The sequence below is a fragment of the Benincasa hispida genome, chromosome 4 (genome assembly GCF_027475165.1).
Source record: "Benincasa hispida cultivar pf3 chromosome 4, pf3_genome.v1.1, whole genome shotgun sequence".
NCBI lineage: Eukaryota > Viridiplantae > Streptophyta > Magnoliopsida > Cucurbitales > Cucurbitaceae > Benincasa > Benincasa hispida.
The window spans coordinates 14,173,946-14,198,587 of record NC_143481.1 but is presented as its reverse complement, the minus strand read 5'-3'; the positions used below and the strand labels follow the sequence as shown (position 1 = coordinate 14,198,587).

The 24,642-nt window shown below is 35.6% G+C and overlaps 1 protein-coding gene across 5 annotated transcripts; it reads right to left on the bottom strand.

Annotated features, from left to right (window-relative positions):
- Window positions 1-7,798: 7,798 nt before the first annotated feature.
- On the bottom strand, window positions 7,799-11,059 carry LOC120076873 (CAAX amino terminal protease family protein). Of its 5 annotated transcripts, none has more exons than XR_005481658.2 (9): window positions 10,812-11,019; window positions 10,562-10,620; window positions 10,229-10,471; window positions 9,714-9,774; window positions 9,122-9,246; window positions 8,929-8,991; window positions 8,611-8,735; window positions 7,945-8,159; window positions 7,799-7,865 (listed from the first exon to the last, which is right to left on the bottom strand). XR_005481658.2 is itself a non-coding variant. In XM_039030819.2 (8 exons), the coding sequence occupies exons 1-8, from the start codon at window positions 10,900-10,902 to the stop codon at window positions 8,012-8,014; spliced, it is 915 nt and encodes a 304-aa protein (XP_038886747.1). In that variant the 5' UTR covers window positions 10,903-11,059; the 3' UTR covers window positions 7,799-8,011. The 5 variants fall into 5 exon arrangements, 3 of the variants coding, with proteins under 3 accessions (XP_038886747.1, XP_038886748.1, XP_038886749.1); XR_016529416.1 differs by having other exon boundaries at window positions 10,562-10,616; window positions 10,812-10,975; XM_039030819.2 differs by having other exon boundaries at window positions 7,799-8,159; window positions 10,812-11,059.
- Between the last annotated feature and the right edge of the window lie 13,583 nt (window positions 11,060-24,642).

Genomic DNA, 24,642 nt, shown 5'->3' with positions numbered 1-24,642 from the left:
GTCCGACCAGCTGTCGGTTCGACCTTCACCTTCATTCCGTGGGGTTTTTGCCAGAACTTGGAATCTGGAGTAAGATCTAAAGTTGTTATTTTCTTGGATGGGTTTGGTCACTCTTTGGGTTTGGATTTAATTTAGTATAATGTTTATGTTGTGAAGCTTGGATTGAAGTTTCAAGGTGTCAGAACCCGCTATCCAATAAGATTATAGTTCGGCTCCAGGGAATTTTGGAGCGTGTTTGGTAAGTAATGTGAACTTGAAGCTCTTCGGAATGGGTTAATATGCTGGAAATTGGTTTTAAATTCCAAATTTTGGGTTATGAATAGATTGGTATCTCCGTGCTAAGCTTGGAACAGATTTTTGGATCATCACATAGTTTGGGTAAGTTGTTTTGTGGCATATGAGGTACTTTCGTATCTGGAATTTAATCCTAAACGTTGGACTTAATTCTGATTTTTTATTCAGGGTGTGATTCAAGAATTTTACTAAGTTAAAGGAGGGTGTGGATTACTTTTTGTTAGATTGGGTTTCGAGGTAAGTAATCTACTACTGGAATTGTGCATGGGCCAGGCATTAGATGTATGCTAGCATGATAAATGAATGTATGACAGAATGACAGCATGATAGATTGATAGTATAACATGATCAAAGTATGTTCTGTTACGAGATCCGAATTATTTATTTATGCACATAGACACTTGAATGAAAGTATGAGATGGTATGTGCTTCCATGGTTGTATTTGATCTGATGATGTTGAGGTATACATATATGTTGTAGAACCATGATGTTGAGGTATATGTGTATATTTTAGAGCCACGATGTTGAGGTTTATATGTATGTCATAGATTCGTACAGTGATGATTATGATGTTGAGACTGTGCAAATGTCCTTACTGATTAGTTAGATGCCCATTAGAGTTTGTGTTTCCTTCGAGATTTACCAGTTTGTGTTTCCTTTGGGACTCACTAATTTGTGTTTCCTTTGGGATTCACCAGTTTGTGTTTCCTTTGGGATTCACCAGTTTGTGTTTCCTTTGAGATTCACCAGTTTGTGCTTCCTTTGGGATTCACCAGACCAGTTTTTGTTTCCTTCGGGGTTCACTAGTTTGTGTTTCCTTCGGGATTCACTAGTTTGTGTCTCCTTCGGGATTCACCAGAGGTAGTGGGCATACTTAACTACAGTAGGATAGGACACAGTCTCCTTCTTGTTTCATGTGTATATATGTCCCATGAGGACTAGATGAGTTTATATGTTTCACCAGAGGTGGGTATCTAAAAGACATAGATGCCCAGCCTGACTCCAGTAGTGGGGTTATTTACTGAGTATTTTATACTCATTCTTTCTCATGTTGTTGTTTCAGGTAAGAGTAGAGATGCACCGACGATGGACAAGTGGAATTCGTGATCAAGCCATTGGGACTAGTTTTTATACTTCCGCATCATGAGATTTAGAGTTCTTTTCATGTTTCTCTTAACTTTTAGTTTTGATATTTAAAACTTACTTTTAAGAATCGCTTTTCAGACTTATTTATTATCCTTTATGATTTATGGATACCGTACTATTATTTTAGTATTTGAATTTAATGAAAGCCTTTTGAACTTACCATATTTAATTAGCATTTATTTCGTCATAACCGAGTGTCGTTTTGAGTTCCATGCATGCATGTATTTAGTAACGGCCTAACTTAAGTCCTAGAGGGTCAGGTCGTTACAGTTGGTATCAGAGCCCATGTTTTAGGTTCTATAGACTGACTTACTATGTAAGTCTAGATAGTCCCTGTGACCCAGTAACGGATCCCTCGTCATCGCCAGGTACGTCCTATTAATGAAAGTTTCAATGCATATATGAGAATAGTGATGTAGTGTTTTAAATGCATGATGTCTGAGAAAGACCCAGAAATAGCTAGTTAACGTATGAATTTATGACAGGACCAGTTAATGAAAGTCTTTTAAACTTACCTTATTTAATTAGCATTTATTTCGCCATAAATAAGTGTCGTTTTGAGTTCCATGCATACATGTATTTAGTAACGGCCTAACTTAAGTCCTAGAGGGTCGAGTCATTATAGACTAGTCTCATTATATAACATCATTCATAATTGAGACTTACATTTCACTAGGATGACCGTAGGTGACATGATTTGAATCATGAGTGAGTTGTGAACTCCTGCCTATGAGGGTTGTCCTTTGATTTGTATAGTTGAGAGTGGCCAGACTGCCGACTTAATAAGCCTATCATTTTAGGGATTCGTCTAATTGGGGAGTTGGTAACACAGCCACACAAGACGAAAATCACTCATTCCCCAACGTCGGGGTAAGTCAATAAATTGCTCATTTAAGGGCTAATTTCAGGGCTTGAACAATGTGGCGTCACACCCTCTCCTGACTCGAGAGGGGTTTGGTCATAGTTGGACTATGACTTATTGTTCATTAGAGAGATCAATGGTAGTTAAGAAGTTAGATGTAACTACAGGGGCAAAAGATAATTTTGGTCTAGCTATACTTACGAGCAATTTGTGAAGGGTCATCGCACTATTGACTGGTTATATCCAATGATTATTGCAGTCAGATAATGGCTAGGAGGATTTGAAAGGCATTATGGCACTAAGATTTCCAAGGTTTAGCCAAGGCTTAGCTCGGAATTGGCCTGACCCTTGAAGGTCCTACGAAGCTTGGCTTGTCACATGAGTTTGAATTTCATATTTCAAAAAAAGATGCCTGTCTACCCCTATGAGGAAAGACGGGATTCGTGTCGTGGACAGCTCAACTGAAGAGAGCAGATGAGCCTTGATTCATGAGAATTGCCGCTTAATTTAGATTGAAACTATATATTTCGAAATATATAGTTTCAATCTAAATTAAGCGGCAATTCTCATGGCATGTTTTACTCCGGGCCAGCAGTGAACGAAGTGTTAAAGTAGAGAAAAAGAAAGAAATGGGACGTAGAAGTCAAGTCTATTTGAAATGAAGGTAAGCCAGTCATCAATTGGAAGCGGGCAAGATGGTGATGAATTGTGAATTCCCTGAATTGGTTTGCCCTTTTTTTAGGGTACCCCGGGGACACAGAAATATATATGTAGTGCAAAGAGTGCAACTGTCGATCTTTAGTGGAGTGCACGACAATTAATGGATGTTGAATAATTTAATTAAAGAAGTTTAATTAATTATTCAAGTACCATTGGAGCTTCAAGCTATAAGTCTATAAGGTCCTCTCTGTCATTATTCGTAGCAAAAGGGATAAAACTGAAATGAAAGAATAGTCTTTTTTTTTTTTTTTATAGATCATAGTGATAGTATAACTTAACTGGAATTTCTTCATAATGCTCATTTGACCCAAAGCAGATGTATATCGAAGAACCAAAAAATTGTCTTTGTCTGAAATTTTGATACATATGTAAATCAACTCCACAATAACAAAAGTGGATTCTTTGTTATTTTCTTTATGTATTATTTCGAAATTCAAGGATTAACTAATGAATCACAAATAAAAAACTAAAAAACAGTGAATGGATTCATAATAGTATCCATATGACTTGTAATAGAACTTATATTTGATATAAATATTAGTAGTGTAGAGAATTAACGAATGAAGTGAGTTCATTAAAAAATCAAAGACGAAAAAATGGCAAAAAAGAAAGCATTCATTCTCCTTCTATATCTTGCATCTATAATATTTTTTTCTCCGGTGGATCTCTCTCATTTAATAAAAGCCTAAAATCTTGGGTTACTAATTGGTGGAATACTAGTCCATTCGAAAGTTTCCAACAGTTAATGGATGTTGAATAATTGAATTCAAGGAGTTTAATTAATTATTCAAGTACCATTTGAGTTTCAAGCTACAGGTACATGAGGTCCCCTCTATACCTCAACAGGGATTAAATGAGAATCAATTTTGGATTAATTTGAATTGTTAAAATTAATTGAGGGAATTAATTATATGTGATATAATAAATTTATTTTAATTATATATGATATAATTACTATAATGTTTATGATACATTATAATATAAAATTTATTTGAGAGAAAATAAATATTTGAATATGATTCAAATATTAATTATGTGAATTGGATTCATATAATTAAAATTAGTACAAATGAGATTTATATTAAATATCATGCATTAATGAAAGAATGAAACCTATAGGTGATATTGTATTTGATATAATATTAAACTATAGGTTATATGTTATATTTGATATAACATATAGTTTAATATATATTATATGATAAAGTGGTTATCATATAAATATATATTAAATATTTTATTAAAATAAAAAATTTTAATTAATTTATTTTGAAAAATAATTTTGAGAGGGAGTTGCAACTCCCTTCCCCTTTTTTTTCTCTATAACGTGCATGAGTGGGTGGATGTGCACATTTGTATTCTTCTTCTTCTTCACTATTGAGTTTTTATGATAGACATGCAGAACACTCTGAAAAAAAAAAAAAAAGAAAAAAAAAAATTCTCTGATCTCACCCTCTCAATTTCCCTCTCTTCCAAAATATCAAGAGCCCACACAACTCCTTGGATTCTCATCCCAGAGAATACTGAAGGTTCTGATTGGTGGTGGTCAATTAGAGTTTCGAGTACGTTGTTGTTTGTTACAATTTTGGAGAACAAGATACACGAAGTAGATCGGATCTACAAAGGTTAGTATTCTCTCCTTATCTTTTTTCTCAATTCTTGTAAGCATGCTGTAATTTTAATTTAATGCATAACTATTTATGTATTATTCTGTAAAATTCAATGTTTTGTAAAAATTGGGATTTAGGATCAATCCTCGCCTTCGCTCAGGACCTTCACCGGTTCCTTCAGTCAGAAGTTCATTGGCTCTGTCGCGAAGCTTTCTTGTCAGTTATCAACTTGGTCTTTGATTTGACTTCCACCACCTATGTGTCATATCACCTTCTATTGCATGAGGTTATGCGTTTCCATCTATGGGATTCCAATATTGGCGTCGGGAATTTCTTTGCGGTGATATCTTGTGATCACATAAATAGATTTTCTGCATCCAAAAAGCACAATTTTATTTCTTTTGTGGATTGTGAGTTTTTGTACGAATGTGATCGCATGATATAATTAATTTCATGATTTCCTTACCAAGCTGTCACATTTTCCAAGATTTTTCCTAATTGTTTTCGATAAAAGAGGTAAAATAACTTGTATTTCTACAAGTTATCAATGCGTCTATTAATACCATAAAATATCTAAATGGTTCACATGTAAAAATGTAGGTCCATATATATCACCATGAATTCATTGCAAAAATGTAGTGATTTAGTCCTCACTTTAGTTGGTGATGGTCTAATTATCAATTTTCCTTAGAGAAAATATCACATGATAATTCATTAGATTGAAGAATCTTCTAGCTTTTCAATGGATGTCCATTTGAATTCTCAATAATTATTCTCATCATTATAGACCTTGAATGACCTAATTTGTCATGCCAAATTGTAAATATGTCTAGATTCATGATCATCATGTTCATTGTTGCATATGTTTCAATTACTCGTATATGAGTATAATATAATCTAGAAGACAAAGCAGACAACTCTTCCAGTATACGTTTTTCATATGAGACATTAAATATGATATAAAGTTTCTCCCTATTATTCTTTCTATCAGTCTCAATATGATAACCATTGCAACATATATTTTTAAAACTAAGTAAATTTCTTTGCTTTGTGATTGTCTAGAGAACAATGTATTGTCAATTATAAATTTTATTCCTCTAGACAAAATAATATTTGATTTTCCAAAACCTTTAATCAAGTTTGCAAAACCTGATATCATATTGACTTTTGCTTCTAGCATTGTCAGTTTAGAAAAAATATTTTCTACTTGTAAGTATTGTATGTGTAATTACACTGTATCTTCTTTACTCATTTTTTTAGTCACCTAACATATGAAAATGAACAAGGTTTCTTCATTATAGAAAATAATTACAATACAAAAAACAACATTTGGAATATACAAAGGTTAACATCTTAAGAGAAGAAAAAAAAAACATGGAGATGAATAAAGAAACATTAAATCTAGATATTTTCAAAGTAAAAGAAAACACTTGATGTTCCATCAATTTTATCAATTTTTTCTTTAGGAGATTTAAAGAAGTCTGCAACATCCAAATTTATCATATGAGATGAGTCAAATATGTCATTATCTTGACATGCAAAATTTATTTCCACATTTCTTTTTTTCTTTTTCCTTTAGAGATGCTTGATAGAGATCAAAATATTTTGACGTACAATAAGTACGTGACCAATGGCCCATCATTCTTTATCAAAGACATTTATTTTCAACAACTTTTATCTTGTGGAGCTTTTCCTTTTGTGATCATCACTTCGTGTGGTTTTTTTGAAATTTGAATTATTAGAACGACCACCACGAAAATAATAATTATTTTTTCCTCTACCACAGTCACGACCTCGACGGCGACCACAACCTCGACCACGATTATTAACATTCACAACATTCACTTCAGGGATGGTGTTATTCTAGTTGGTCAAGATTCATGATTTTTTTTTTATTTTTTTTTTCAATAACTCATTATTTTGTTCGATCACCAAAAGACATGAAATTAGTTTAGAATACTATTTAATTTTTTTTTCTCGATATTGTTACTACAGGAGTATATCCGAAATGTAGAAAAATGTCTTCCTTAATATATTAATTTAAAATTTTAGAGTCTCAAGTGCATTCATTTACGTCGAGCTTTAGGAAAAAAATTTGTTTTCTGATGATCACATTTTTATGGCACCCAGGTGTGGCATTAAGTACTAATGACAAATGATTATTACCATTAATATCAAATGCTACAAATTCTAATTTTGTTATATTTTTCATAGTAACACTATTACAAAATATTATATCTATATTAAAAATTTAATATATATAGCAAATATGTAAAACAATATTTAATTTATTAATTATAATGAGTCGAGAAAAAAATCAACATACCTTTAGGACCTACCCTTTAGCGGAGAAATGAAAGAAGTTCCTACAAATAACGTGATAAATTTACGGAGCACAACAAACACACAACGAGAACATAGATATAGAAAAAATATAATATGATAATAATATATAATAAAATAAGTAGATATTAAAATAAATAAAACATAATATATAAATAAATAAAATAAAATAAAATAATAAAATATGAAATAAGGAATTTCTCTAAAATCTCTACTTTCTCTAATTTTCATGGAATTTGTCCAATGTGTCTTCTAAAACCCACAAAATACCACTATTTATAGGTATACATAGACACTAATAATGTGTAATGTTAAGACACATAGACAACACTTTGAAAAGTAGAGACATGACACATGGTCAATGGATACTAAACATGAGCATCTAGTCAACATCTATTACCATAATATTTATAATCCAATATGAATTTTAAGAATGTTAGTGTCGTTGTATTAGTTGCATGGACACCAAAAACCAAGCGACCGACATTTTGGTGGGGAATAAATGTTTGGCTACCCTAGAAACAGGGATATATGAACTATGGTATAGATATTTCAATGCATCAATTACTTCTAAATTTTTTAACATGTTGAAAATTTAAACCTACCTAAGGAAAAAGTGTCAAAATGAGCTCAACTTAATGATAATTGACATCATATTCCTCTTAGAGGTTGAAGGTTCGACCACATCCCTTGTATGGAAAAAAAAAAGCTATTAGTACTTGACGGGTTACCTCTTGATTAGATATTCAATTCGCCACCTATTGTAAATAAATAAATAAATAAATAAATAAAAGACTGGTTACCTAAGTCGACTCCCATCACTTGTCTTAGGGAAAAAAAACCATTAATGCTTGACTTGTTACCGCTTGGTAAGATATTCGATTCTCCCCTATTGTAAATCAATAAATAAATGAAAAGACTGGTTACTTAAGTTATTTTTATTTTTCTAGCTTAGGAATTCTGGTTACCTAAGGATAAATATACACTTGAGGCCTGAGCATAAACCAATCAGCTTTCACTTCGCCTAAATCAGTTTTATTGCTCACGATTCTCCAAAGAACTTGATTCGTAGCGCCACAGAATTCCTCCAACCAGATTATTCAATGCATGAGAAGCCATCGGCACAACGATACTGGAGGATTCTATAGACGCATAACCATATGCAAGTCCAACAAAAGTTGCCCTGCCCAAAAAAAATGGAGAACAGGAATAATCATAATTTTGTTTTGAGTTGAAAACAGTTTTTTCTACACTATTTACAAACAACACTGGGCAGTCTGGGCTATCACAACAAAACATTCAGCGTTCCAAGAGCAAAGGCAAGCACTCTTGACTTAGCTTTTCGTCACAACATCATAATGGTTTTTCTATTTCAAGGGTCATTTTTTAACGTTTATGAATTTCAAAGGTAATGTTGCAACTTTTGAAGGTATAGAGATAGTTTTGAAACGAAATGGCAAAGTTCAAGGTAATTTTTATAATTTAGCCCAATTTTTAATCATCAGCTGATCAGCATATTGTAAGAGCAAAGGCATATGAACTGTGCAGTTAAAAAGGATCTGATTCATGATCTATTGCTGAGGATAGTTCTACATCAGGCATATCATCAGAAATTCAGATAGAGATATGGATACCATATTGCAAATGAATATTTCCGGCCGCCACCCAAGTGTAGAACACCAAAAATGGCGGCTGTCACCACCACACTTGCCCAGTTGAATCCCAAAAGCGGCATCAATGCACCACGAAAAAGCAATTCCTGATGCCCAAAGATATACATGTTACCCAGAAATGATAAAGGATAAATGGATGATGGAACAAATAAATGGAGAAGCGAGGTCTTGACTTGTGCTGGATTTTATTTATTTATTTACATATTTTGAGTGAAAACAAGAACAACAAATAGATAGATGTAGAAGAAAATGAGATATGTGTTGATAGACTTTGCGCACCTCGCTAATCCCGGGCAAAAAGGCAACTACTACATAATCTAAAGGTTGAAGAGAAGTGAGCACCTGCACTGGGAGTTTGGGAGTTATGGAGTATTTTCAAATGCTCGAAATCATCAACGATAAGTTGGCGGCGAACAAAATTTTAGGTCTCGCTGCCTCTAGATTTACAGATAAAAACTAAACAGCCAGGTACCTGTCGATTGGCTGCTTCACTAGACTCGGCAAAGTCTGGCCATGCTTTCAACAGTAAAAATCGGGATGAAGATATTAGAACAACCAGTCCTATAATCAACTGAAGTTGCCTCATCTCGAAACTAACTGCCAGAATGGAGTACAGTCATTTAGTCCATAATGACGAAGTCCAAAAGAATTTAAACAAAAGGGGCATTGTGGTTACACATTCTCAGCCATTCTTCCAAAGCACACAAAATGGTTTGTATTCAATAGAAATGAAACCTAGAATCTTTTCACATGGTAATACTTTATAGCAATTAACGAGAGGACAAAAGAAACATCAGTACACGGTGCAGCTATTAATATAAGAGCCAACCATGATTTATAGTTTTACAAGAGATGAGAAGTACAAACTTGATTGTCATGATGTTTAAGAGCATCGAGAGTGTTATGTGGACAATAAGTTAGATCATGAATTTTTTTATAACTAACCTACAATCAATATCAGCTAGAAGTTGTTTTGCTTCAGCAGTCTTGTGAGATAGACACTCTCTCTCTTCAAGAAGAATAGTAAATTAGCAAGAAGGGAGAAATGAACTTGGAAGTCCTACATGATACTTCCGAGGTGCAGTCAATCACTGGCAATCCCTCTATCGATGCACCATGAGATACCTACAACATACACCGTTGAAACAGGTCTTAAAATGCATTTCTTCATCTTCCAAGGTCAAGAAAAAGCCATTGATAGTCTTTCCAATACGTTAAGACACTAATTATCTTCATAAAGGAAGGCCAGTGATTACAGTCATAAAAGAAATCTAAAACTATGACATAAGGAATAGGTCTTCAACCTTTTTTCCCCATTCAAATTGATGAGTGACAACATATCATTCACAAAGAGATTTCATATTGATAAATCTTCATGCCACAACGAAATTAAAGAATAGAACTGATGACCCTGATTTTACTTTCAATTTGCAAGTGGAAGTGATGTCCATGAACTCATGTTCCACTTTCCCTACGTGATTAGAATGATTATCCTAAATCAAGTAGAGAACAACAATGAAGGAATATACGATTGGAAAAAGAAAAAAAAAATGTTACTTTTTGTCTTAGCATGTATCACCTGTCGAATTATTACACCCAAAGCAGCAATCAAACCAGAAGTAATTATGCAAGCCCGAAGCACAGAACTCCTTGAGGAGATATTAATCATCCGGTTCTTAGGTGAACTATCAGAAGGGTTCATCTGTACATCTTGAGCATTATCATCAGCAGAAGAGGACGTTATATAACCTTCCTCATTCGTTCTTTCCAATTTCCTCGCGGATTTCCGCTTTGCATAAACTTTTGGCTTTACATTTGACCTCTATACCCAAAAGAAATGGCTACGAACATAAAGGACAAAAACATATAATGAGAGAAAACAAACATTGTAACCCAAATTTGCAAGTCTTACACTGCATAATCCTCTGGGGAGAACCCTTTGTACATTGCAGAGGCCAATATCCTTCCTACCTAACGAAACACAGCCATTAACAGTTTAAAGGAGGATATAATCTTTACAAGTGAATCAAGCACGGCGCTAAATCGGCATTCATTCAAGAATATGCGTATTTGGAAAGAAGTTGATTGAATTGTCAGCTGATTCAGTGATAGGTTTGGCGTTTTTATTGAAGAACAAGAGCGCAGAAGAGAAAGGGGCTTACCCATGAAAGTAGAATTCCGCCATGTGAACGGATTGAAGGTGGAAGCGGTGTTCGTTGATTTGCATCGACAGTTGATAGTGAGCAAATTCATAACGAATTTACGTTTCCCAATTCCGGTCGAGCTTCAACTGAACTGGCCACTGGGTTTAGGATAAAATGAGCCCAAAGGAAGGTTTGGAAGGGATGGAAGGTTTAGGAATGAGTAAAAAGGACACAAATAAAAGGAGTGCAATTTTCAAAAGAAAAATAATAATTACATTTCATCTACTTATTCAATTATAATTTATCACGTGACAAATTCTTGGTATTCTTTTTAAAAATATTTCGTTTTATTTTTTATGTATGATAAGAGTGGAATGTATAAAAATAAATGCATCCAAATATTCCTGTTTTTCAAAGATAATATTTCAATATCATTTTATATGAATATAAATATATTAGTTGACACTACGTGCGTTACACGTGTTGTGTAAAGTTTCAAAAGATAACTTATTTACAAAAATTAATAATATAATATTATTTTAGGGATAAAGAGTTTTGTTTTCTAAATAAGTCATGAAAAATATTTATAAAAATTTTGGAAGTTAGATAAGAAGAAATAATAATTATTTTATATTAACGCAATTTAAAATATATCAACAAAAGTATATATGAATTAAATATGTACAAAAGAACGTATAAACTAAAATATTTTGTACTATTCTATTTTTTTTTAATTTTTTGTTAATCATCAATTAGTAAAAAAAAATCTATTGTGATTGTGATGATTTGATTATTTACTCAATTTTGAACTCTAAATTAAAATATTATTTTTTTTAAAAAAAAAAGTTATGACACACTTAGTAAAAATAATGTATTTGTTGTTTTGATTTAAAGATTAATTATCTTCTTAATTTTTTTTTAAAAAAATCTTCTTGATTCTAAACCTTAATTTTAACCAAAAAATATATATTTTTAACTATGTGATAATCCTCTCTTAATTCAATCTAAAAATATTTCTTATTTTGAGTTGGATGGTTTGATTATAAACATATTTTTTAGATCATAATCCATGAGAATCCTTGATTTATTTTCTTAAATTCAAACTTTAATTTAAACAACAACAACAATAATAATCAATTTTGTAACTACTTCCTTTAGTTTTTAAAAAATTGTTTTCATTTTGATTTGGATGGTTTGATTATCCTTTAAATTTCAAACTTTAATCTAAACAAAATATTAAAAGTTTATTATTTGTAGACTTTACAATGGTTCTTCCTAGTTTCAAACTAACATATCTTAGATAAATAATAATAATAAAAAAATAGTGGTGCGGTACATAACCTTCTAGATCTAAAAAACATAGGAATAAGTAATTGTTTTTTTTAAAAAAAAAGTTGAAAAATAAGAGATACATGAAATAGAAAAATTGTAGACAATGTCTGCACTCAGTGGCGGAGCCAGAAATTTTGTATAGGGGCACTATGTAATAAAAAAACTGTAAAAAAATGTTTTAAAAATATTCATAGGTCGATATATTAACTAATTAGTACAATTACAATTGTTCTCTACGAGTTTTTATGTTTTGAAATCGATCCAAATTTCTTGAATGAAAAGATATGATTCTGAGGTTGATAAAGGCCTTGTTTTAAGTATGTCTATGAACTTGATCTTAAATCATCATCATATTTAGAAATTTTAGTTCTTAGATTAGGATTCAAAGGTAGTTCTCCTAAATTGATTTCTATATAAGATCTATCAGAATCAAAGGTGTCACACCCTTCCCTAGATTACCCTATTAATCCAGAAAGAGATGTGAAGACAACAATTGTCAACTCTCTTATGACAACCACTGTCCAACATAATCCTGAAAACCAGTGTCCTTAGCACCTGCTAAACCTGATTAGCAGTTATAATTCTCTAGAACTTAACATACAAACTTAGCAACAACTCAAAGCATACAAATTACTACTAATAAGAATATCACAAGGTGTTCAAGGTTAGATTGGAGGTGGATGAAGTAAAAATTGATGTCATAGCAAAATTGCCTGCGCCTACTAATATTAAGGCCTTGAGGAGTTTCTTAGGCTAGCAGGCTTTTATCGAAGGTTTGTGAAAGTATTTTCCCAGATTGCGCTTCCACTAAGTACATTGTTAGAGTTGAACAGACCTTACATGCTCGATGAAGACTATCACAATGCATTTGAAACTTCGAGGTATGCATTAACCACAACGTCGGATTGATAGCTCCAGACTGGATGTAACCCTTTATTCTAATGTGCGACGCAAGCGATGTGGCGGTCGGAGCTATGTTAAGTCAAAAGAAGGGAAACCTAATACACCCAATTTCTTACGGGTTAAAAACATTGATTGATTCCCAGGAACATTACACAACCACTGAAAAAGAAATGCTAGCGGCAGTGTTTGCCATTGAGAAATTCAGAGCTCATTTGGTTGGTGCGTTAACAACAATCTATACTTATCACTCCACTATAAAGTTTTTGATAGACAAGAAGGACGCGAAGCCCAGGTTGTGTTGCTACTACAAGAGTTTGGCTTAGAAATTAAGAACAAAAAAGGTATTGAGAACTGGGTGGTTGACCATTTATCAAGACTGGAGAATAAGAAGATGCAGTTAGGCCAAGGTTAGATTGAAGATGCGCTCCCTGATGGACGCTTACTTAAAGTTGAAGATAAGAAACCATGGTACGCAGATATTGTCAATTACTTGACAACAAAATATTTCCTGGAAGACTTTAATGCTCAGCAAAAGAAACGGCTCATACACGATTGTAAATTCTACTTTTGGGATGAACCGTTTTTATACAAGCAATGCCCAAATTCCATTATGCATCGATGCATCTCCAAAGTTGAAGTGCAATGCATCCTATCTGAATGCCATGACTTTCCTTACGGAGGTCACTTCTGAGGATAAAGAACTGCTGCAAGGGTTCTCTAGTGTGGGTATTTTTGGCCCACTTTTTTCAAGGACACAAGGGAATATGTTCTTAAATGTGACCCATGCCAATGCACGGGTAACATCTATTTAAGGGGGCAATGCCACTAACCAATATACTTGAAGTTGAACTGTTTGATGTTTTGGACTTTGACTTCATAGGGTCTTTACCTCCGTCTTGTGGCCAACTGTACATCTAGTAGCAGTAGATTACGTATCTAAATGAGTTGAAGCAGTGGCATGTGCTAAAAATGATGCGGCTGTAAGGATAGGGGTTGTATGTTGTGAGGCGTTTGTTATGTATCACTTATACACACTATTGATGATGGAAATGATTCAAGTTCATGTTGCCATAAACTTAATGACATAAATTCGAATCTCTTTTTATCTTTATCTACTCTGACGCATGGCTCATGAATGAAATGAATGATGTGCTAAATATGCGCTCAAGTACTTGCAATAAAGAGAATCTTTATGCGATACTACGTTCTAAATATGCGTTGATGGTGATATGCTCATAGTATGCGGTAAGTAGTGCGTATCACAAGTTTCCTTGCGCTGAAACCATGTATAATTCCAACACAAGTTTCTCAAAATGATCAGAGGTCGAACACAGGGATTGTTTTCGTTAATGCGTTACTTATGTGATACATGCGGCCGGTTTTTAACAATGAATAAAGAATGTTGGGTTTGTACAGAAACGTAAATTGTGATGAAATAAAAATGCGTTAATAAATTAAAATCCTAAACTAACATGATACAAGATACAAGATACATGATACACAATACTGAGGTCGAGAACTGACTGTGAAGTTTTACAAAGAATCGATGTATGCGATGACAAATATTTATGAATGAAGCAGAAGGAGAAAGAGTAAAGTAAAAACATCGCAAGTTGTCAATCATGTTAAAGACGTAACTAAGGTTCCGCTTTCCCTTGGCATACACCTCTCGGTGATCGGCCGCGTTCCCATATCTCTATGGTGAAACAGGGATGAACATGATGAACGCAAGGTTGCATCTCTAGAAATACTTCTTGCTTTAGTTTACGCATTCTTCCAACCTTTTCTCGATAGGCAGAATAACATCTTCACTTCTGCTCTCACAGGTGAAGATGTCGTCGAGCATGCTTTAGCTAAACTTAATTATTTCCTTAACACAAATTAATTCACTCGCTTAATTCTTGTTATTTACTCAGAGGATTAAGAACACATCATGGAGAAAATGGATTATGGATGTACGGAAAGAGATAGAGAGATGACAATGGTGACTATCATAACATTTAATTCTAAAATTAAGCATTTGATACATGTTGTGAATGAAAGATTAGAGAAGATGAATACAGATGATGAAATAGAGATTAGAAACAAATACAAAAAGAGTGTCAACATCTTGACACAAATCCCGAACGAAGATTGTGCTTGCCGGTGTGTGGAAGTGGTGAAGAGGAAAGTTTCCCTCTCAGGCTTGCTTTCCCAGTAGAATTGACCTTCGCACAGAGCTTAAACTACGGGGATCGGAATAATTCTCTACTTGGAGACTCACCTCTCGCCCTTGTCTCGTGGTTCTCCCGGATCTACTCTGGACAGTCGCTTCAGACCATCCTCTCTCTCAAAACTAGTATTTGCACGTCTCTATGTATACATGTATATTTTTCAGTGAATTTGCAGAAGCTATTTATAGGCGAGGCTTGGCTCTTTACATTCGTGGTCCCCACTATATAGTTATGGTAGTTCCTGAAATGACAGAATGAAAAATTTCTTCTGTTACGCAATCAACCCGTCAGAAATGCACAACTGAAAGTTGTACACTTGTCAGAATCTTCCGCAAATGCGTTGCTCTTTACATCTTCGATCTATCGCCACATGCGGTGTTGTTTTTGATCACCGCATACGGTTGAAATTACGTTGATCGCTAAAGCTCTTGATCAATTTTCGCTTGCGCTGTCATTGTGTTAATCATCTCTTCGTTCTTGATTGATAGGCGCAATATAGCGAAGATGCGTTGTTCATTTCGTCTTTGAGCCATGAACGCATGCGGTGACTTATTTCCTGCAAGACAGAAACTGAAACATTCTATTCTACCATCGCAATGGTGTTAGTGGGAGTATTTATGATATTTTATAATTTTCGCATTTCTTAGCCAATTTGTATACTATCGACACAACTTTTCTTTCTTTTAGCCGCAATATCTAAATAAAACAGTATAAATACTTGTATTTCTACAAGTTATCAGCAGCGACCATTTCCAAATTTTTTACCAAAAATATTTTCACGCTTTTTGGTACACCAAAGGCATTGGTAAGTGATGAAGGTATACATTTTTTTAACCATGTCATTTTTAAATTACTTGCCAAGTATAATGTTAGGCACCGCATATCATCCACAAACCAATGGGCAAGTGGAAATATCCAACAGAGAGGTCAATTCGATATTGGAGAAGGTTGTCAATGCATATAGGAAGGACTAGGCGTAGAAGCTTAACGAAGCTCTTTGGGCGTATAGAACTGCCTACAAAATTCCTATAGGTATGCCTCCTACTCTCTGGTATTTGGAAAAGCCTAATATTTACCTTTGGAGTTGGAGCACAGGGCATTTTGGGCAATGAAGAAGTTGAACCTGAATTTGGATGTCGCAGAGAAAAATTAGAAGCTGAAACTCAATGAACTCGATGAATGGCGACTCAACATCTATGAAAATGCAAAAATCTACAAGAATAAGGCCAAGCATTGGCATGATTGACGCATCAGTAAGAAAGAACTCTTTATTGGTCAAAAGGTTTTATTGTTTAACTTGCATTTGCGACTATTTCCAGGGAAGCTCAAGTCCAGATGGCCAGGGCCATTTATCATTAAGATAATCTTTCCTCATAGAGTCGTGGAGCTCACTTGATTGGATGGAAATAACGCCTTCAAGGTGAATGGGCAGCAAGTAAAGCCTTACTTGAAGAAAATTTGGAACGTAGTAAAATATCCATCGAGTTACGCGAAGCTGCCTGAGGTTTGCATTGAAGTGTCACTACGTGCAAATTAGACATACATTCCAAGGACGCTTCTTTCTTTCTTTCTTTCTTTTTTTTTTTTTTTTTTTTTTTTTTTTTTTTTTTTTTGCTTTACTACTTTTGCTTTCTGTATATCATGCATTTTTTTTTTATCTCTTGCTTTGATTTTTTCTTTGATCTTTGTTTGGCTTTGAATTCTTTTAAGTGTGTTGTTTATCTACTCTGCATGTTTTGAATGACTGTTAAAAAACCAACTTGGTGAACTTCAAAATTCGGGGAGGGTATTTAAGTAAAGGCATCAAAGTTAAGCCAACGTATACCCATGTGTTGGAAGATGAAAAGACATTCTTTGGGGAGATGAACCACTCAAGTATTTGGGTGGCCCAACAAGCATCTCTTCCCATTCGCATTAAATGTGCAGCCCAGATGTCACTCTATGTTGACACATGTCAATTCTGTCCCCCATTTTCTCTCTCCTTTGCATTTCCCTATAAAAAAGGACTCAAACCCTCGCCACACTCTTTTTCCTTCTTCTTTCTCTTTGATACTGTGCTATTAGAAATTACCAAATTCACTCGCCATCCATTTGTTCTCGTCAGTTGTCAGTTCGAACTCTTCAGCCTTTCAAATGGAGTATAACCCTAAGTCCTTTTCAACTTCCTCAGCCAAAAACCCTAAGTCCCCATAACCTTCAAAACCAATGTGGTAGCTTGTGTTTAAAGGCCCCACTAAACCAACTGCCGCAAAGCCCTACAACAAACCAACCCCTCCACCTACCATTCCATCCATCACTCCTAACATCCTGACACATGACCCCATCTTGAAGCATCTGCGAACTACTCCATCGCTTGTCGTGCATCTGGCAGTCCCACTTGCCATCGAACCTTTGGCCACTATCTACCCTGTTGAAGTGGCCCAATCATCCCAGCCTACCCCTATCTCTTCCCCTAGCTCGCCGCATACTCCTACATTCACCCCACCTATACTCCGTTGCAACCTTCTAGTAACCCACCACGTTCCAACAGTCCTACATTGGAACATACCCCACAATCCGCTTATCATAGTAGCTGGCTCGCAGAGATGAGCAAAAGATATTTAGACCAATTTTAGCCAGCCTCAACCAAAGATAAGTAGAGGAGATGAATCAGATGATGCGTCTTGATTACACAAACATATCAGTCCAAAAGGAGCCTGGTCAAGAAAGGGTTGTTAGTGCCTCATGTCCAGTGGAGGAGAAGATGGACGAGGCAGATCGATATACGATAATGTTGGAGGAGGAAATAGAAGAAGAGAAAAATGAAGAAAGAGTGAGAGGAGTTTGCGTTGACGCATCCTTACAACGTCTATCAGATGTAAATGATGGGCCATCAGAAAGGACTTCGTGGAGAAGGAGAAGATTTATTGTTGAAGAGGATGAAGAGGATGAAGAAAATCAAGTTGAAATCGGACCTGTAGTTACAACGCAAGAAATAGTTCCTCTGATTCAAGTGAAGTGGAACGTAGGTTAAAAGGGAATAGGCCTGCATGCCAAGAAAAAAGGAAAACAACTCTTCAAAGAGAGCTTGAAGAAGATGTGAGGGCATTGGCCAAAGAGGCAAGAAGTTATAAGGAAGAAAGAAAAGGGAGAAAAGTCACTGATACGTCCAGGCCAGCAAGAGGAAAGAAGCAACAGTTCAGTGACATCCTAGTCGAGAAGGGTTTCTTTCTTAAATGCAGTCCACTGGTCAAATACACCATTAACACCATTGATGCAATGGGCTGGCATCAGCTATGCGTAGGTTCGACAAGAATCTGACCTCACCTCGTCTGCAAGTTCTATGGAAGCGAATTTGATGAAGCTAAGGACGTGGCATTGGTGGAGGATGTATTGGTCCATTTTTCTTCCTAAGTAATCACCGAGGTGCTCGAAGCCGTGAATAACCCCGACGCAGAAGGAAATCGCATCCTTGAGCAACCCACTCTAAAGTAGTTAGAGGATGCATTAAGAACAGTGGCTAAGCCTGGGAGTACTTGGCAGATCTTCAGAATAGGCATAATGATGATGGCTCATAGGACCTGCTCCCAGACGCCAACTTATGGCTCTACCTGATCAAGAACTGCATCATGTCTACAACGCATGATGAAACTGTCTCAAGGGAATGCATCTTGGCCATATATTGTATCATGCATCGCATCCCCCTTAATGTTGGCAAAATCATTGTGGACCAATTAAAGCTGTCAAGAGGAAGCCATGGGGCCAACTGTATTTCTCGTGGCTAAAATGCGCGCTGCATGAACATGCGAACATCCCTCTGGGGGATAATTTTGAAGAAGTTGAGGGTCTTATGGACATTAAACTGATTAAGTGTTTGCTTCGTGGCTCGCTTAACCAACTGACTCTGCTTCCCAAGCCTAAGACAATGAGACCTCGACCTTCCAAACCCACAACGAAATGCGTTGAGGTCTCTAACAATGAACACAACAATGAAGCCTCAATAGAAGAGAAAGAATACGAGGCTGAGCTGGCATTGTAGCATGAAGAGCCTAGCATCTTGGACCTGAACCTACCCCTTTATGCCTTAACCTTGCCTTCACCTGTCGATGATGAAGCAAATCAGACATGAGGATTTCCATAAGCAGCGGAATGATCATTCCAAATTCCATTCGAAATTGAACACTAACAATTACAGTCAAGAAACGGAAACTAACAGGTCATGCACAATACGAAATTTCAACATACTTGCAGATGAGATCAAGGGATAAAGTATCATACCTTTGAAGACTTTCTTCAAACTCCCTCGATCACGAACGCTCGATCAGTTTCCAAGACAACAATACACAAAAGCTCGAACATAATGACTGCAACACAACACGATCAACATCAACCACCACATGAACAACGCGAACACACAACGAACGACTTCCAAAACCTTGAACTCAGTCGAGTTGAGTGAGGACACCACCACAATGGTTACCTTGGTATTCTCGATGTGAGAATCCAGAAGTGTGGGCTATGTATAGACTTGGTTAGAGGAAGAGACCAGAGGAACAACAATCGTGTAGACGATTGAGCAAGTGGGAGATGAGAAGTGTCTATCGTATAGACGAACGCCCAATCGTGTAGAAGAAGGCAACTTATCATATAGATAAAGCCTTGCGATCGTTTACCTATGACCAGCCGAGTGAACTATCGCATAGTAACACTCCATGATCGTTTAGTCTCTCTATGAGCTATCGTTTAGTGAAATGATTCCACTTGATAGCAATCCGCAAGTTCCTTTCTGAATTAAGCAATTCTTCTAAATTTAGGAAAACATTTTTCTTTTATCTCACGATTACCATAAAACCATCAATAACCTTCCACTCAATTAGTCATTAGAGAAAAAGAGATAATTATCCAATAATTAATATTATTATAAATATATATGTTAACCAGCTTACCATATTATATTTATAACCTATAGTTTTAATATTTCATCTCATGAAACATATAAACCATAGTTATTTTTCTATTTTATGGTACTTAATATAAATCACATTTAAATTAATCTTCCACTTGATGTATCTCATACATCACACCAATTATATCATATATATAATCGAATTTTCTCTTGTCAATTTGAACATTTCCAATCAATACCAAGAACTGATTCTCAACATGAATCTATTAAGCTACCAAAAGGACCTTATGGACATGTAGCTTGAAGTTCCAACGATACGTGAATAACTGACTAAACTCTTTAGTCACGAGAACCACCATCCGTTAATTGTCGGGCACTCTACTCAAGACCAACAACTGCACTCTCCTTACTACAAATATATTTTGTGTCCATACCAACCAATCAACAGTGCGATAACCCATCACAGATCGCTCGTAAGTACAGCTAGGCCAATAACCATTATGTCTCTATAGTTACATTTAACTCCTTAAGTACCACCGATCCATTTAATGAACATAAGTCATAGTCCTACTATGACCGAGTCCTTTCTTCCAAAGAGAAGCTGTGGCCATTATGCTCAAGACCCGGAATCAGCCTTTAAAGGAGCAATCTATCTACTTACCCCTGCTTTAGGGAAGGAGTAAATTCCATATTGTGTAACTGAGTTCCTAGCTCCTAAATCAGACAAATCCCTAAAAAGGTAGGCTTGTTGAATTGGCAATCTTGCCATTCTCACCCATACTAATCAAAGAACCGCCCTCAAAGGCAGGAGTTCCCAAAACACTTAGGATTAAAATCATGCCACCTATGGTCGTTTAGGTGAGATGTAAGTCTCAAGTATCAACAACATTATATAAAAAGACTAGTCATCTTGTGGTCCGGTCTTATACAAACTCTTTGTATAGGACACCCTCGCTCGCATGTCTCCACATGAATGGTCAGGATCTACTCTCTATAGTAGTTCACAACACTTGCAAACCTTTACAAAGTAGGCCGTATCCATAGTGTCACAAAGATCAGGTATCCCTCCTTAATCCTTATACTATATAACTTTTTAGGTTATCACTTAAGGCATGATCCACTTGTATATCTCATATGTTAGCTTTAGGGCTTCAATCAAACCAACTATTTTGATGATAACAAACTCAGATTTTTTTGTATTAACATTTTCAGTATTTTAGAGTAACTATCTTGTAGAGCTCGAAAAGACTATTCCAACGCAATTTGAATCGCTCAAATTGGAGTTCAAACGAGAAAGTTATAAGCAAAAGAAGATTGGAGAGGAAATCCAACGTGACAGTGACACGTGGCACCTTGTTGATGTGGCATCCGACGTGGCGGCTAGTTGGCACACAAACGGTCAATATTGATGACGTGGCAGCTGAGATGGTGGATGACATGACGCTTCAACTGGTCACTTTTTGCTGACGTGGCACATGATGTGGCAGTGACGTGGCGACCGTGAATGAATGAGATAATGACAAGTGGTGGTCACCCAATTTCACGCGCAGACGTGCGCGTGCGCCGCTCGTGCCTGCGGTTTCTTCACAGAATGTGGCGCGTGACGCTCAATCTCCTCCCCTGTGCGCGTGGTGCTCATATCATTTGGCTATTTTTTATTTTCATTTTTATTTTCTTATTTTTCTTTAATTTCCTGATCCAATTTTCTTCAAATTCTCACCAAATTTCAACCTTTTCAAATTTGATTTCTTTCCTAAATTTTCATCCTTCAAATTTTTTTTATTCTCCAAATCTCAATAATTCCAATCTTTCAAAATTCCTTTTCAAATCCTTTCCTTTTCTATTTATATTCAATCTCCACCCTTCATTTGCAATCATATCCAATGGCCAAAATTTATCCCACACGCCTATAAATTCGACTTGATTTTACTCTTCATGGGCACACCAAAAGCTATCAAATCTTAAGCTCTCAATTCTCTCTACTCTCAAATTCTTGTCCTCCTTGCTCCTAAATTGCCTAGAGTTATTTTTGTGAGTTTCTTTTTTTTTTTTTTTTTTTTTTTTTTTCTTTCCTGAGTGCTTAACCTGTATATTTAGCCTTCAAGAGGTAATATTGTGAGGTTTTCTTTTAATTTTTGGGAATTGTATTAAGGTGTGGGTACACCTTGGGTTGTGAGAAAAAGAAATTGGTTTGATCCTGAACCAGTAAAAAGGATCTTGGGTTTCTCTTTAGCCTAGGAAAAAGAGGATCGTGTGTTGTTTTGGTCCTCACCTGCAAGAGAATCACTTAGTGAAATACCCAAGAAGGATTCTTGGAAAGTGGAGTAGGCAATTTGCCGAACCACTATAATTCCCGATGTTTTCTCCTCCTCCTCTCTCTTTTATTTCTTGTTTTTAAATTTTTTGCTTCTTGCCTTAGTTATTTTTTTTAATCTTTCCAAATTGCATGATTTAATTTTTAGTGTGTTATTTAAATTTATCCTTGATTAAATTGTCTTTAAATTTGAAGTTATCATAGCTTGCATGATTTAAGTTTTGTCATGCATAAATTTTCTTTAATCAAATTAGTGGGTTAACTTTATTGAGCATTGTTTGAAGATAAAATTATTTTTTAAAAAAGAAAATTGGTAGTCAACCCTATTCACCCCCCTTCTAGTATTGCCTTTAGATCCTACATCATATACATGCTTAAGTTTTTATACAATAACCATGGAGCTTTATTTATTGGATATGTGTAAATGCAAAATAAAACAACTCTTATTTTATTCATAACAATGTGTACAATTCACAAACTACGAGATTCCGGGAGAATTACACACCAATCCTAACAATCTTCCAATTGTCCTAATGCCTTAGGAGACTAATGTACAATACATGGAAAAATACAAGTACAATATACAATAAACTAGGGCATACTCTATACCCTAGTATCATCTCTCACTTGCCCTAAACAAGACTCTGCATGACCCATTGACCCAGTCTCTTTAGATGACCCTCGAACACTTTAGCCATGAATGTCTTTGTAAACGGATCAGCAACGTTGTGCTCCGACGCGATCTTCGTGACTATCACATTACCGCCATACACAATCTCCCTAATCAAGTGGTATTTTCATTCGATATGCTTGCCTCTATGATGACTCCGAGGCTCCTTCGAATTTGCCATAGCATGCTGTTATCATAATAAAGAGTGATTAACAAATCCATATTTGGAACAACTTTCAAATCTGTAAGAAATTTTCTCAGCCAAACAACCTTCTTAGCTGCTTCACAAGCAGCTATGTATTTGGCTTCCATAGTGGAGTCTACAATGCATCCTTGCTTGATGCTTCGCCACACTGCATACATTAAGCTTCCAACAGCTGAAGCATAGGAAATTTGTCTCATCTTTCTCAACCTCTTGAGGTGTCTTAGGATATTGATCCTTAAACAATACGATTCCATGCCTGAAGGGTAACAAACCCTCTTGGAATCCTGCATCTTGTACCTGATCAACATTTGATCGATGTACGATGCCTGAGACAAGGTTAAACTCTTGTTCTTACGATCCTGAATGATCTGGATCTCTAGAACATACTGTGCCTCTCCCAAATCTTTCATTTGGAATTGGTAGCTAGCCACTTCTTAATATCAGTAAAAAACCCTACATCATTCCCAATGAGCAGGATATCATCTACATATAGTACTAGGAAAGCTACTGAGCTATTAATGATCTTCTTGTAAACACAAGGTTCATCAACGTTCTGATCAAAGCCAAACGACTTGACCGTACTGTCAAATCTAATGTTCCACGATCTAGATGCTTGTTTCAGCCCATAAATGAACCTATTAAGCTTGCAAACTCTTTGCTTTTGATCTGGAACAATGAACACCTTTGGTTGAGCCATGTAGATGGTCTCCTTAATATTACCATTAAGAAAGGCAATCTTGAGGTCCATTTGCCATATATCATAATCATAAAATGTGGCTATGGACAGGAGTATCCTGATAGACTTAAACATGACAATAGGTGAGAAATTTTCCTCATAGTCCACTCCCTCGACCTGGGTATAACCCTTTTCCAAGAGTCTAGCCTTAAAGGTTTGCACCTTTCCATCTACACCTCGTTTTCACTTGTAGATCCACTTACACCCTATAGGTTTTACCCTATCAGGATGATCCATAAGTTCCCAGACATTATTGAAATACATAGACTCCATTTCCTGGTTCATGGCCTTAGTCCACTTATGTTTGTCAACATCCTCCATTGCTTGCTTAAAAGATAATGAATCCTCGACCCCATCATTAGAAATGATGTTCTGGGCTTTATTTAAACCCATGTAGCGAACCAGTGGGTTCATAACCCTCCCACTACGTCTATGTAGTCTCAACTCTTGAGATGGTTGACTAGATGAACCAACCTTAGTAACTCTTGTTGATCTGTTAGTCTGTTCACCAACTCTTGTTGAACCCTTAGTAGTCTCATTAGAATTCTCACATAAATTACTTCATGGTTTATGATCCCAGATGTGGTCTTC

Coding starts and splice junctions, on each gene's coding strand:
- LOC120076873 (XM_039030819.2), bottom strand. CDS start 10,902: ATGAATTTGCTCACTATCAACTGTCGATGCAAATCAACGAACACCGCT. Junction 10,621..10,811: donor GCGGAATTCTACTTTCATGG/GTAAGCCCCTTT, acceptor GTGTTTCGTTAG/GTAGGAAGGATATTGGCCTC. Junction 8,992..9,121: donor GTGAAGCAGCCAATCGACAG/GTACCTGGCTGT, acceptor CTCCCAGTGCAG/GTGCTCACTTCTCTTCAACC.